The sequence below is a fragment of the Monodelphis domestica genome, chromosome 7, assembly GCF_027887165.1.
Source record: "Monodelphis domestica isolate mMonDom1 chromosome 7, mMonDom1.pri, whole genome shotgun sequence".
Taxonomy (NCBI): Eukaryota; Metazoa; Chordata; class Mammalia; order Didelphimorphia; family Didelphidae; genus Monodelphis; species Monodelphis domestica.
Window position 1 is genome coordinate 191269072 of NC_077233.1, and position 16572 is coordinate 191285643.

Genomic DNA, 16572 nt, shown 5'->3' on the forward strand with positions numbered 1-16572 from the left:
TATCTATTCTTGTTTCCCTTGCTAGACTATATTACTTTACATTTGTATAGCACTTTGACAGTTTAAAATGCTTTTATATATTTTATTCTGCCTAATCCTCACTACCCTGAGAGGTAGGCACTATTGTTATTCCCATTTTTCAGGTAAGGAAATTGAGACAGAAAGGTTATAAGACTTGTATCCAGGTCTTACTTATTCCAAAGACTAGCCTTCTATCCACTATGCCATGTTGTTTCTCACCTTGCACATAAAACTAGGAGCTTAATAAATATTTATTAAACTGAATTGAATTCTAAACCATAACATAATTTGAAACCTTTCAAACAGGATTTTTCTTCCTTTTTGTGTGAATGTATATATATATACATATACAAATATATATATATATATAAACTGACAAAGTTTTTGCCTAGTAGAAAATTTTGATTTATATTTACACCAAGCATCAAAGATTTCATTTGTACCATCATTTGTTGTGCTGATGAAGAATACAACTTTTAGTGCTTTATTGGAAAAATCTTGATTAAAGATTGATTGTTAAAAATTAGTTCAAATTCAAAACACATTTGTAGAATCTACATATATTGGACACTGTATTGAGCTCTAGAGAATATAAGAAGATGAAGTTATATAAAACCCCTGACCTTAAAGAACCCCCAGTCTAATAGGGGAAACACGATATCTACAAATCTCTAATACAAAGGAAATGATGATTAGTGCAAAGGTTACAAGAAATTTGAGGAGGGAGAGATCATGTCCAACTGGGAAGTGACCAGATAAAGTGCCCATTCCATATCCATCATCTCATCACCTCCATCTGTAGGATGGATGGGGCATGCCTGCTGACATTTGTTCTTATAATCTCTTTTTCACTTAGCTTGATGGTTCTTGGGATCCACCATTCTCTGATGATTCTTGCACTCCAGTTTCTTGTGGGAAACCTGAAACTCCAGAGCATGGACTTGTGCTTGGCATAGAATACAGCTTCAAAAGTACAATTATTTATCAGTGTGAGGCTGGCTATGAGTTAGAGGTAAGCCAAGAGATATTTAAATCCTAAAACCGACCAGGAAGATGTTTTACTAATGTTGTTATCAGTGAACCCCACTACCTTTTATCCTAAGAAAGTTTGTTCATAATAGAAGTTTTTCTTACCTTGGGAAATAACTTCAGAAGAACTACTGAAATCAACAGGGATTTCCTATAATGAGTGGAAATATTTAACCCTTAATTTGCTGGCAATATCTTCTGAAGCAGTGTTTCTTCACCTGGTCTTCATAGACCCAAAAAGGTCTGTGGACTAATTTTAAGGTGTCTGAGAACTTGAATAGAAAAAAATTGCATCACTTGTTTTCCATTCAATTCAATAAATAATTTATTGCCAACCATGTGTCCAGGGCATGGTGCTAAGCAATGAATATACAAATAAGAAAAAGGAAGACAGCCCCTGCCCTAACAGAACTTACAATCTAATGTGGGAAGACAATACACCAAAGGAAGCTAAAAAGTGGGGTTAGGAACTGAAAAATAGGGTGGACAAAAAAAGGATACCTGGCACATGGATATGATGTTCCATTATGCACAGGTCTTAATGGAAAATGGAGAGTTATCTGAAAAATCCAAACAGTCTAGAGCCCTTCATAAAGGAAAGTTTTAGCAGTTTACTGCTCTACCCTTTAGCCCTCCAATCTAAGAGGACATGCAATCTGAGAGGGTCGAAGTATTGAGTATCAAAAACAATCAGTCAGCTCAATGTTCAGATTTCAAGTGCCTGGCTTATCCTAGGTGGGACATAATTATTTGAAACCCAACAGAGCTGCTGATGGAAAATGGAGACTTGCCTAGAAAGGTAACCCCTTGTTTTCACTGACCTCCAGTTTTCTTTGTAATCCTGTATATTTATTTATTGTATAAGTGATCATATATATGTATACTTACAAATCTTCTACATATAGGTGAGATTTTATGAGAAGATTTAGATGAGGAAGGGTCCACAGGTTTTGCCAGACTTCTAGAAGGGTCTGTAGCAACAACAACAAAAGGTTAAAAGCCCCTATTCCAAAATGACTTCACAAGCAAGAGAATGGGAAAATAAAGATGAGAGTCTAAGGAAAAATTACAAAGAGAATACAGTGACATTTGTCCTCTTAATGAGAAGCAATGTGGCATAGGCCAGGAAGACTTGGTTTCCTGTTCTATCTATGATCCATTCCCGGTACTGGCTATATGACCCTGGACAAATCATTTAACCTCTGTAATAATTAAAATTATGAGACTGGTAGTAGCTTAATAACTTTATTAAATCAAAGTAATAGAAGTAATACTAAAGAAAAGGAAAGAAAGGAGAGAGGTAGAGAGATACTTAGTTTTCTAATCTATTGGCCACCATGATGGGCCTGTAGCTAAACTCCAACAAGGGTTCCTTATGCTCTCCACACTCCTGCAAGAAGATGAGGACTTCCTCCTGTGTCTCCCCTATTCATCCACTAACTCTCGCAGGTCACATCTCAGGAACCAACTATAGTTTCTTAATTTGCCTGGGCTGCCCAATGGGGCAGACCAGTAGAATCAGTTTCCTGTCTCCTTGGTTCCTTGGTTCTTTAACTTCCTTTATCTGAGGGCTTGTCTATACCTCAATTTACTCAGTGGTATTTGACCTCCTGGTCACTGAGAGATGATGTTAAAAAAAGCGACACAATGAAGAGAGAAATTTGCTTCCAACACCTTTCAGTGGTCTAGGCAGCTCCCTAAAACCCAGCTGCAGAGAAAGTAGCAATCTTCATTGGATAAGAAATTTCTTTACCCAGAAATTCCCTATGCTAATGAAGTCACCGATCCAGCCCCTACCCCACTCGTTTGGTAATTTCAATCATTTATTGAGCCCCTACTATATGGCAACTATGACAGAATGAAGGGATTCAAAAGTCACTGGCTGGGAGGAAAATGCCAAGAAGAGGGGAAAAAAATAAAGAGGCCTCTGAGCACCCAAAATAGATACCACGAAACCATTCACTAAAGGTCATGGCCTTTCTCACAGTAATGCTCATCACTTTCTTACTCAGACTATGTACTCCTATTTTATATTCAATTCTACATTGTTTAGTCATGTAGTTTAACAGCCCAAAATGGATCAATGATTATAAATTAAAGGTAGAGAGAGGATAAGTATTGGCAAGCACGTTGACAACAATGTTTTATCATGGCTATCAAGGCGTAAGTCTGGAGGACACCACTCCAGTATCTTTGCCAAGAAAACCTCAAATGGGATCACAGAGTTGGACATGACTAAAATAATTGAACAGGGGGCAGCTAGGTAGTTCAGTGGATTGAGAACCAAGCCCAGCAATAGAAAGTCCTGGATTCAAATCTAGCCTTGGATATATCCTTGCTGTATGACCCTGGGCAAGTCACTTAACCCCCTTTGCCCAGCCTGTATCACTCTTCTGCCTTAAAACCAATACATAGTATTAATTCTAAAACATAAGGTAAGCGTTTTTAAAAAGCAACTGAACAACAAATAATCCATTTAAAATGGTATCTTTCTTCCTAGAGATCTATAGATTGTTTTTTCCTCTGTCTTTTAGTGACCTTCTCCTTTGCTTCACAGGGTGACTCTGAACGTTTCTGCCAGGAAAACAAACAGTGGAGTGGAGCTGTAGCTCTCTGTAAAAGTGAGTTTCCAAAAGTCACCTTCTGTCCTCAGATCTTGAGCTTTCAATCTGTTTTGACCCATTTTGGCAGTTAAGCTGCACACAAGGAGAAAGGATGTGAATACATTCCATGAGAAATTCAGCTTCTATCCTACCTTTTAAATAGCAGACAAACATCAAAGATTTCTGTTTTATATTTAATATTGTGAATTATGCTTACATAGGTCTTTTCTAGAGTGCACAAGAGGGTCAATAAGAACATAACTTTTATTATTGCTATCATTGCTTCAATTCCAGCTGATAAATTAAGATTCTTGGTGCAAGTCACAGAGTAAGCAAAATTTATCAGGTATATAGTACTGAACAATGGCAAGCAGGAAAAGAACTCAAGTTGCCTGCCTTATATTTTTATTTTTACTTTTAATTTCACTATATTATGTGCTTTAATTACTTTGAAGTGTAGTTTGTCAGAAGGATAAAGATCCCTACCTGATTTGTAGGGATAGTTAAGGAGCACAATAGATAGAATGCCAGGCCTGGAGTCAAGGGACCTGAGTTCAAATTTGACCTCAAAAACTAACCATATGACCCTGGGCAAACAAGTTAATCCTATTTGCCTTAGTTTCCTCATTTGTAAAAATGATGACAAACCACTCCAGTATCTTTGCCACAAAATCCCCAAATGGGATCATGAAGAGTCAGATGAATCAACAAAACAAAATGCCCTATTTCTCATTCCATTCCATTCTTTTTCCAACTTCAATCTATTTCATCCCCTTCCAATCCTATCTCATTCCATTCCATCTTAAACCATTCCATTCCATTCTATTCTATTCTCTCCTAGTCTATTCCATCCTATCCCATCCTAGCCCATTCCATTCTATCCTAGTCTATCCTATCCCATCCCAATCCATTATATTCTACCCTATCATATTCTAGAACTTTAAACATCTTAGGTGGCACATTTTAACTTAAAATGACAAGAGATTCCAAAAATGGAATGAAAAGAAACTTAGCAAGAAGCCAAGTTCATTTTGCAGTATGCTTTGAACTAAGTAAGAGTAATGACATGGAGAATTTGTTCTTATGCTTGTTCACCTCTGAGAAATCCAGCTGAAATAGCAAGCCTTGGAAAATTCTGTTAAACAATGTTGATGTCCTATTCAGCTACACTAGATTATTCTTATTGCGCACTGCTGATTTTTAGGCTTTTCACTATAGAAATTTAAGTCACTCCTAATAATTTAGGTCAACAGCAAGAACCAAACACAATGCAAACTAATTTTAAAAGCTTGAGAAAACCTCTCATTTAATAATGTTCTTTTGAAATGGGAGTCGAACTGAATGGCCTCTGCAGTTACTTCTAACACTGAGAATATTTAAGTTTAATTTTTAGATATGCAACTTTCCTATTGGTCTATCCTGTGGTGTATTGGAGGCTCAATTACTAGGGTATTTAAGGTAAAGAGAAAAGCTGGAACAATGACTCTAAGAAATAAGGTCCAGGAGAGACTGAATTCTCAATTCTCCTTTCCCCACCCACTTCCTGCTTCCTTCTATTTGATCCTAACAGCTATTCAGAGATGGTAAATGATAGCAGCTTTCAATAGACTAATTTCACTTCAAAATACTGGAAAAGGATTTATTTTAAAGGAAGAGAGGGTAGGGAGTGGGGAATAAGGGTAGAGGGAATTTTGGGTTTCCCTAATCTATTACAAATTCAATATCAAGAAAGTAGAGTTGAATTGTCTTTAAGGGAATATTGTTAATAATTTGAAAAGATCTTCAGAGCTAAACCCAAGTATTCAAGTTGAAACCAGTAGCCAGAAACTACAGAGTAAATCTCTCTGTCAGCTTTCTTCCTCAGAGTCTCAAGGAAGAAGAGAATAAATCCGTTTGTGTGCCAGCTTATTCAAATTGCCTTCTCCCTGGCCACATTCTTATCTGGAATGTTTCTGATTGATAGATCTTCAAAGTTCCATAGCTTGCCCTTGCTTGCAAGTCTTTCTGTAGCAGTAATCAGTTTTTCACAGTAGATAGAATAAAGGCAGAGGAAATACATCTAACCTCTTCAGATGGGTGTCAGGGTTCAGCTTACCAATAGAACTTTTATTTTCTAGGGAAAGCTTTAATCCACTGAGTTGAAGAGAGACTTTATAGTGTCCAGACTTGCGCATATATATGAAATCAAAATGCAGGTGTTCACATGGAATATAAGGTGAAGGAAGACTAACACAGGAGATGGTAGGGAAGTACTGAAGTTAGTCAAATGTTTGATAAATTGGACAAGCCACACCAATACCACATCCTGGAGTTTTACATGAATATAGTAAACACTAGTTCACACAGACAGTGAGTCATTGGTTCAAAAATGTAACTCCACATCATACTATTTATTAACATAAAATGTCATGCTTTTCTAAATGATCTCAAATGAAACTCACTTATTCTTTAAAGTTTAGCTCATCTATTTCTCTATTTGGGCTAGTAGAGGTCCTAGTTCCTTAAATTGCAGCACCTGAGAGTTTCACAACAAGCTGTCAACGGTGCTAGTAAGATCTTATAATTTTGGTCACAGAAGAAATTCTAAGGAACCTCACAAAGATCTCTTAAGAGGATTTTACTATGCTTTGCTCCCAAAGGTGTTATTATTATTATTATTATCCTCACCATTAGATTATTTTGTCATTTAAAACAAAATATACCCTATTAAACAATTAGCAGTTTTCAAGCATTACATAATGATATTATATAATAGATACAGTTATAATCTAACAGCATTCAGTTTACAAGGGGAAGTTACTTACTACAACAACTTGTTTCAGATTTTATAATATAAAAAGAAACTTTGCATACCCAATATCATGTATGTAAAACATGAAACTTACTACCAGGCAGACAACAATAATTCAGTGGGATGTATTATATCATTACATGACAGAGGGGCAGATAGATATTCAATGCTGTTACTAATATTTATAAATTCTACTCTATCACCAGTCTGATGTTTATGTTCATCTTCACTCTCTTTTGACTATGTAGAGATAGAAATCTGTCCCTCTGTGATGTTGTTTTCTTCAGGGAATGAGTTTAGTACATCTGCATGTTCCCCTGCATCAGGTGGATGTATGTCTTCATTTTTTTCCCACAGTACTACATACATATATGTTTCTGACTGTGTAGCTAAGGGGTGTATTGCTACTGAGTCACTGTTCATTCCTTTGCTACCCTCTGCCAGCTGTATGTTTGGATCAGTTAACTCTTTTTGATTTAACTTATTTCCTATGAAGTCTTCATATGAGGCTGATTGTACTATATCCTCTACTACCTGGGAACATGAATTTAAATTATAGCTGTTTGTTTGGCCAGATTCCCCTCTGCCATTTAGAATGTTGGCTTCAAGTCTGGCATTTGAATCCTTGGTTGTTCTTTCAGTTACTAAGACTTCCATTCCATTGTTCTTTTCAAATTCAACTGTCATGCCATTTCCATTACTTTGAATAGGATTATTGTTTTCAAATGTAATGTCAGCTTCATTTTCAGTAAATTTTATATTTTCTAAATCAGTCATTGTTGGATGGAAAGTTTCAGCTTCAGGATTCTTTTGCACAATTCAATCCCAGTACCCAATCTACATTGAAAAAAGTTCTCCAAAAATGTTTTGACTTGATTTGCATTTTTTTCCTGTGTGGTTACTGTACCGCCTTTCTCTAAGTCTCTTATGTCAATTGCTATTTGAGACATGATGTCTTTAACTTCTGCATCTATCTCTTTTACTTGTCTCTGCCTTTCTCTTGATTTATTGCATGTGCTATCACTCACAGATTCACTTTCTTTTATTGAATTTTCACTATTTCTCAACTGTTTTTTTCCTGAGTTTAACAGCAACCTCTTTTACACTATCACTTCTATCCCCATGTACCAAACTACATACATTATAGGCCTGGCTTCATAATTCTCTCCTAACCTGAATATTAAGGTTTAGTTCCTGATTTAATAATAGCCTGTTGCATCATCTGTAAATCAGTTGCCTGTTGTGTGAATTTTAGCTTACAATGAGAACAGAGGTACCTTTCTCTCTTTTTCTTTGGGTGCACTATCTGCCTGGCCATTGTTCTTGTGCTTAATCTGGTCTAACCCTTTTACATTGATAAATTCCTCAAACAAGTTCTTAATAACATTTTCCAAATTAGTATCCACCACCATTATCTGTGCTGCCTTTTGGGGGATCTCAAATCTATAGATATTCTTCAAATAGGTCAGAGTCTGTAAAGTTGCCATAGAAATGATGTAAACTCGAGTCAAAAATCTGCCATAGTATAGTTTCAGTTTGAAATGGCAACTGGAGTATAAACATGGTGGTGTTGCCAAGGTAATCCAGAGAATCAAAAATCATGTTGGTCATTTTGCTATAGAGAATGTTATAGACCCCAAATCCAGTAATGGCTGCCAGCACAACAGCTCCACAGAGTACTTGTTTGAACATTTTTTCTTTTCTGCTGTTTCTTAGGGATTGTAAAGTTCAGTCTTTTAGGGGTTCCAATCTGTAATAGATGATATTTCAGGGTATATTTTGATGGATAATAGATAACTAATGGATCAGATAGTTATCTTCTTTTGCCTACCCTCCTTCCTCTATGCCTTCCTTCCTCCTCCTTCCAATATCCCTTGCTCCCCTCTTCTTCCCTTCAGTTTCCTTCTAAGTCACTCAGGGTGAGCTTTGATATTTCAGAGGAAATACTCTTTTCTTTATCTCAAATAAGGGTTTATTGGGGAAAACAGGACAAGGGTGGAGAATGGAGGTAAAAGGGGTGGGATATCCCTATTCTCTTCAGTGAGTATTAGGTTAGAGGATATTGAGAGAAATGGCAATTCAGTCACTAGCATGAAACAGAGCCAGTCAGAGAGAGAGATATTTGGACTATTGTCCTTCTTCTTCTGCCTTCAAATCAGCCAGGTCACCTCCAACTTGATTATCCCAAGTCCCAGAGATAAACCCAGCTTCTTCCTTCACATCAGCCAGAAAACCCAAAGACCTTCAGCCAAGGTTCAGAGCCTGAGACCCCTCCTCTCTCTACTCCCAATCGTAATATCCTTTTGTACCGGCCACCATTCCTCAACCAAGCCCACTCCACACCCGGAGCGGACTGAGCTATGGTGACAGGGTCCACCTCCTCCCTATGAGAGAGGTACCCTCGTCAGATGGGCTGGCTCGGGTACATGTTCCCTTTTCTATGACTGATCTAGCCCAGATGAAGGAGAAATTGGGTTGCTACTCAGAGAACCATACCAAATTCATTGAGGGTTTTAAATCCCTGACCCCGCAGTTTGACCTGTCCTGGGCAGATCTGCATATTATGATCTCCACCTGCTGCACCCCAGATGAGAAAAAACGGATCTGGGATTTGGCTGTAGAAATAGGTGATGAGAAGGCCCTAGCTGGCACATGGGCAGGAGTTCCTGGTGCCACAGCAGTCCCAGGGCAAGATCCTGGATGGGATTATATGAATGAAAGGGACAGATTTAGGAGAGACCACTTGATAGATTGTCTCCTTGAGGCCATGCAAAGGGGGATTAGAAAGCGAGTGAATTACAATAAACTCAAAGAAATCACTCAGGGAAAGGAGGAGAACCCAGCCCTCTTCCTGTCTGGATGAGTGGAAACTATGAAGCAATATACCAACGTCCACCCAGACACTAGTTGGCTCTTGCCTCCAACTATTTTCCAGTCACATTTCAAATGAAATCTTCATTTGACTGACAGCTGACCCATCTCCAGCTTCTTGTCTTCCTGCATGCCTTGTAAATTCTCTCCTCCATAGTAGGTTAGTGGACAGAGAGCCAGGCCTGAAGATGGGAGGGTCTGTTCAAATCTGACATCAGTCACTTCTTAGCTGTGACTTGGACAAGTCACTTAACCCAAGTATCTAATTCTTACTGCTTTTCTGACTTGGAACCAATACTTAGTATCAATTATAAGACAAAAGGCAAAATTGTTGTTGTTTCTAATATCTTACAAAGAAAATCATTCATTGTCAACTTTGATAATTTACTAATCACTTCCAGGAACATCTAAAACCCAATATAGAGCTATCTAGTACAGAGTAATTAAAATCAATTCAAGAAGTAACAATAGTTCATTTATATAGTGTTTATCCTAGGCCAGGCTTTTTTTCTAGTTCTTAAAGATTACTTTAAAGATTTTCAGAAGCCTGCTTTCTATAGTACTTCAGAATGTTTCATTTTTAATTTCTGTTCCTATTTGAACCACTTGCTAATTTACATTGTGGGACAATTAAACATAGTAAGACTGAAGTATTTCCCTTTTAGAGCCTAGTTTAGAGGAAAACATAACCCACTGAATATTGAATAGTTTTTAAACAATCTTGCTATCTTTTAGCACTTCCCATCAGAAGATGCAAAACATATTTTAGCCGCATGACATAAATTTAGTGGATTTCAAAGTAATTAGTCACTGTTTTGGACACTCACAACATAAGTTCTTTCAGAGCATTGATAAGACACTACAATTTCATCAACCTAAACACAATTACCAACTTGGATCACAACTCTGGCTAGAGATTCCTCAAATCTCTCATTAAAGTAATCTACATTTTAGGGCAACCTTAACAATTTGTTAAATTTAATTGTGGTTGGACTCTGTATATTTAATTTAATTTAATAAATTTCTAAATCCCAAAATGAATTACTAAAGTTAATGGAATTTATGGTAGTTTATTTACAATAGAGGAAAGATATTGAGGAAGAGAGAAAAGGAGAGAGAGACAGAGAGAGAGAGACAGAGAGAGACAGAGAGAGACAGAGAGAGACAGAGACAGAGAGAGAGAGAGAGAGAGAGAGAGAGAGAGAGAGAGAGAGAGAGCTCTGGGTTCCAGTGATACCAGTTAGAAATTCTAAGCCAGAGCCAGGGGTAGAGTCAAGATGATGGGCCTTTCCTGGAGGCTTCACAACTCCACAAAGGCAGGGTCACTAAGTCAGCCTTTCACTCACTAATGGTGACTGTCTAAAATGAAAGCAGTCTGAGGTCTCCTGCATGAGTTCCTCCAGGGCCAAATTCCTCTTCCAGATTCTCCTCAAGTGTCTGTCCTCCAATCTTTACTCTGAGTCAGAGTTTTTCCATCCCTAATCCCTTCTGTGGTCCTCTTTTTAAAGATCTTTTTCTCTTGTGTCACCTCCCCTAAATTTCATGTCTACCAATCACAGCAGATGCTCTGCTCTAGGACTGCCCAGAAGACAATTAGTCGATTCTAATTCATTACCCACTATCACACACTTGTGTCACAGACCTCCCACCTCATGATTAAGTGGGAGATTTATACCCTTGGTGATCAGATCTAACATGAGCAGATCTTCCCACTCAACTTCAAGTACTGTGCTTACATTTATGGGGATTAAATCTACAAATAACCAGAGGATTATAATTCAATCTTCACAATCAAGGAAGAGCTAAGTACCTTCATTGTTACAATTACAGGAGAGCTAAATTCAATCTTCACAAATTCAATAGATAAATGACTTCTCTAACAATATTTTTTCAATGATTTAGGAAATTTTCACATTATACTATGTAATTAAAATCATATTCTTCTAATTAAAAGAGAATTCATTTTCCATTTTCCTAACCACACCTGATTTTGTTGCATGCAAATTGTGCTGCTAATTATACATGAGTTTTTTTCTACCCAGGCCAGGCAAAAGCTACCCTCAGTTTTTATCTCACTGTGTATTATTTGCTGTTGGAAGTGTACTAGGTTATGACCATATGGAAATGTTGTCTCAGATCTAAGTTCTAGCATTCAAAATCAGGGAAGGAGTACTATCCATGAAGTGTATTCAGTTCCCAATTTTGTGCTGGGGCCATGTTCTTAATTTTTTTTTTCAGAGTTTATTTTTTTTTTTATTTTTGAAATTTTTATTTATTTAGTCAATTTAGAACTTTTTCCTTGGTTACAAGAATCATATTCCTTCCCTCCCCTCCCCCTACCCCTTCCCATGGCCAATAAGCAATTCCCCTGTGTTTTACATGTGTCCTTGATCAAAACCTATTTCCATGTTGTTAATGTTTGCACTAGGGAGATTATTTAGAGTCTATATCCCCAGTCATATCCCCATCGACCCATGTAATCAAGCAGTTGTTTTTCTTCTGTGTTTCTATTCCCATCTGAATGTGGATAGTATTCTTTCTCATAAATCCCTTTGAGTTGTTCTGGATCCCTGTACCACAGTGTATCAGTCTCTGTGTACAATGTTTTCCTGGTTCTGCTCCTTTTACTCTGCATCAATTCCTGGAGGTCATTCCTGTTCACATGGAATTCCTCCAGTTCATTATTCCTTTGAGCACGATACTATTGTCACCAACATATACCACAATTTGTTCAGCCATTCCCCAATTTGAGGCTATCCCTTCATTTTCCATTTTTTTTTCCACCAGAAAGGGTGCAGCTATGAATATTCTTGTACAAGTCTTTTTCCTCATTATCTCTTTGGAGTACAAACCCAGCAGTGCTATGGATGGATCAAAGGGCAGACAGTTTTTTAGTGCTCTTTGGGTATAGTTCCAAATTGCCCTCCAGAATGGTTGGATCAATTCACAACTCCACCAACAATGCATTAATGTCCCAACTTTGCAACATCCTCTCCAACATTCATTACTTTCCTTTGCTTTCATGTTAGCAAATCTGCTAGGTGTGTAGTGGTACCTCGGAGTTGTTTTGATTTGCATCTCTCTGATTATAAGAGATTTAGAACACTTTTTCATGTACTTATTAATAATTTTGATTTCTTTATCTGAAAATTGCCTATTCATGTCCCTTGCCCATTTATCAATTGGGGAATGGCTTGATTTTTTGTACAATTGATTTAGCTCCTTATAAATTTGAGTAATTAGACCTTTGTCAGAGGTTTTTGTTATGAAGATTGTTTCCCAATTTATTGCTTCCCTTCTAATTTTGGTTACATTGGCTTTGTTTGTATAAAAACTTTTTAATTTAATGTAATCAAAATTATTTATTTTACATTTTGTAATTTTTTCTAACTCTTGCTTGGTCTTAAAATCTTTCCTTTCCAAAAGATCTGACACATATACTATTCTGTGTTCACTTAATTTGCTTATACTTTCCTTTTTTATATTCAAGTCTTTCACCCATTCTGAGTTTATCTTGGTGTAGGGTGTGAGATATTGATCCAAACCCAATCTCTCCCATACTGTCTTCCAATTTTCCCAGCAGTTTTTATCAAATACTGGATTTTTGCCCCCAAAGCTGGGATCTTTGGATTTATCCTACACTATTTTTTTGAGGTCACTTACCCCAAGTCTATTCCATTGATTCTCCTTTCTGTCTCTTAGCCAGCACCATATTGTTTTGATGACCACTGCTTTATAGTATAGTTTGAGATTTGGTACTGCTAGGCCACCTTCATTCACATTTTTTTTCATTATTTCCCTGGATATTCTTAATCTTTTGTCCTTCCAAATGAACTTTGCTATGGCTTTTTCTAATTCAGTAAAAAAGTTTTTTGGTAGTTCAATGGGAATGGCACTAAATAAGTAAATAAGTTTAGGTAGGATTGTCATTTGTATTATGTTATCTCTTCCTACCCATGAGCAATTAATGCCTTTCCACATATTTAGATCTAGTTTTAATTATGTGGAAAGTTTTGTAGTTGTGCTCATATGGTTCCTGAGTTTGTCTTGGCAGATAGATTCCTAAATATTTTATATTGTCTAGGGTGTTTTTAAATGGAATTTCTCTTTCTAATTCTTACTGCTAAGATGTGTTGGAGATATATAGACATGCTGATGACTTATGCAGGTTTATTTTGTATCCTGCAACTTTGCTAAAGTCTGTTGATTATTTTGACTAGCTTTTTGGTTTATTCTCTAGGATTCTTTAAGTAGACCATCATATCATTTGCAAAGAGTGATAGCATTGTCTCCTCATTTCCAATTTTAATACCTTCAATTTCTTTTTCTTCTCTAATTGCTACTGCTAGTGTTTCTAGTACAATGTTAAATAATAGAGGTGATAATGGGCATCCTTATTTCACTCCTGATCTTATTGGGAATGCTTCTAATTTATCCCCATTGCAGATAATGGTTGCTGATGGTTTTAGATATGTATTGTTTATTATTCTTAGGAAAGGCCCTTCTGTTCCTATACTTTCTAGTGTTTTCAATAGGAATGAGCATTGTATTTTATCAAAGGCTTTTTCTGCATCTATTGAGATAATCATGAGATTTTTGTCAGTTTGCTTGTTAATATGGTCAATTATGTGGATGGTTTTCCTAATATTGAACCATCCTTGCATCCCTGGTATGAATCCCACCTGGTCATAATGAATAACTATTATGATCACTTGCTGGAGTCTTTTTGCTAGTATCCTATGTAAGATTTTTGCATCTATATTCATTAAGGAGATTGGTCTATAAGTTTTCTTTCTCTGTTTTTTACCTGCCTGGCTTGGAATAAGTACCATATCTGTGTTATAGAAGGAGTTTGGTAGAACTCATTTTCTTATTCTGTCAAATAGTTTGTGTAATATTGGGATTAGTTGGTCTTTGAATGTTTGATAGAATTCATTTGTGAATCCATCTGGTCCTGGGGATTTTTTCTTAAAGAGTTCTTTGATGGCTTGTTCAAATAATTTTTTCTGATTTGGGGTTATTTAGGTGTTCTATTTCTTCTTCTGTTAATGTAGGCAATTTATATTTTTGTAAATATTCATCCACATCACCTGGATTGCCATATTTATTTCCATATAATTGGACATAATAGTTTTTAATGATTGCCTTTATTTCTTCTTCATTAGAGGCAAAATCTCCCTTTTCATTTTTGATACTATTAATTTGGTTTTCTTCTTTTCTTTTTTTAATTAGATTGACCAGTACTTTGTCTATTTTGTTTTTTTTCCAAAGTACCAGCTTCTAGCCTTAGTTATTAAATCAATAGTTCTTTGACTTTCAATTTTTATTAATTTCTCCTTAAATTTTTAGGATCTCAAATTTAGTTTTCATCTGAGGATGTTAAATTTGTTCACTTTCTAGTTTTTTTTTAATTTGCATGTCAAATTCATTGACCTCTGCTCTTCCTAATTTGTTAATATATGAACTCAAGGATATAAATTTCCCCCTAAGTACTATTTTGGCTGTATCCCAAAAATTTTGAAAGGGTGTCTCACCATTGTCATTTTATTCAATGAAATTATTAATTGTTTGTATGATTTGCTTTTTTAACTAACCAATTTTGGAGAATCATAGTATTTAATTTCCAATTAATTTTTTATTTTCCTCTCCATATTCCCTTGATCTGAGAAGGTTGCATTTATTATTTCTGCTCTTTTGCACTTGTTTGCAATGTTTTTATGCCATAGTACATGGTCAGTCTTTGTTAATGTATCATGTGCTGCTCAAAAGAAGGTATATGCCTTTTTGTCCCTATTTATTTTCCTCCACATATCTACTAACTCTAATTTTTCTAATATTTCATTCACTTCTCTTACCTCTTTCTTATTTATTTTTTTGGTTTGATTTATCTAGTTCTGATAGAGGAAGGTTCAGGTCTCCCATTAGTACAGTTTTTCTATCTATTTCTTCCTTGAGCTCCACTAGTTTCTCCTTTAGAAATTTGGATGCTATGCCATTTGGTGCATGCATGTTGAGTACTGATATTTCCTCATTGTCTATACTGCCTTTTATCATGATGTAATTACCTTCCCTATCCCTTTTAATCAGATCTATTTTTACTTTGGCTTGTCAGATATCATGATTGTGACTCCCACCTTCTTTTTATCAGTTGATGCCCAATAGATTTGGCTCCATCCTCTTACCTTTACCCTATGTGTATCTACTGTCCTCATGTGTGTTTCTTGCAGACAACATATTTTAGGATTTTTGTTTCTAATCCACTCTGCTATTTGCTTGCATTTTATGGGTGAGTCCATTCCATTCATATTCAGAGTTATGATTACCAGCTGTGTATTTCCCAACATTTTGATTTCCACTCCTAATCCTGGCCTTTCTTCTTTCACTATTTCCTTCTACACCAGTGTTTTGTTTTCAATCAGTTCCCCTAATTCCCAACCTTATTTTACTTCCATTTCTCTGCCCCTTCTTATTCCCCTCTTATTTTATTTTTTTTAAACTACCCCCCACCCTCTCCCTCCCTTGAATTGCTTCCCTCCCCACTAGTCCATTTATAACCCTTCTACTTCTCTATAGGGCATGAATCAATTCTCTGTCCCAATGGATCTGATTGTTCTTCCCTCTTTGAGTCAATTTCAGTGCACATAAGAATTAAGTATTTCCTTTCTCCAACCTCTTTACCCTTCAAGTGTATTGGTGTTCTCCCACTCCTGCCATGAGCTTCAGTATTATGTATAAATTTACCTCATTTTGTTTCTTTTCCCATTTCTCTTAGTATTAACCTCTTTTTTTTACATTGTTTTATTTTTGTGTGTGTGTGTGTGTGTGTGTGTGTGTGTGTGTGTGTGTGTGTGTGTATCTTGGCATTTCATCCTATATAGTTTGTCACTGTTCCCTCTAAGAATAATTCTTCTAGCTACCCAGGTGATAATAACAATTTTTTAGAGTTAACAATATCCTATTTTCTTGTAGGGATACAAATAATTTTAACTTATTGATTCCCTTAAAAAAGTGTTTTCTTTGTTTGTTTTTCCCCTTTCTTAATTACCTTTTGGTGATTCTCTTGAGTTCTCTGTTTGGGCACCAAATTTTCTGTTCAAGTCTGGTCTTTATAAATGGTTGGAAGTCTTCTATTTTATTAAATGACCATACTTTCCCCTGCAAGAATATAGTCAGTGTTGCTGGGTACTTGATTCTTGGTGGTAGACCTATTTCCCTTGCTTTCCAGAATATCATATTCCATGACTTTTGGTCCTTCAG

The 16572-nt window shown here is 36.3% G+C and overlaps 1 protein-coding gene across 1 annotated transcript in view; it reads left to right on the forward strand.

Annotated features, from left to right (window-relative positions):
- SVEP1 (sushi, von Willebrand factor type A, EGF and pentraxin domain containing 1) overlaps positions 1-16572 on the forward strand; it is a 341958-nt gene that overhangs the window by 277458 nt on the left and 47928 nt on the right. The window contains exons 40-41 of the mRNA XM_001374596.5: positions 878-1033; positions 3608-3671. Coding sequence (XP_001374633.2) covers positions 878-1033; positions 3608-3671 — 220 coding nt within the window. The remainder of the gene's footprint in view (positions 1-877; positions 1034-3607; positions 3672-16572) is intronic.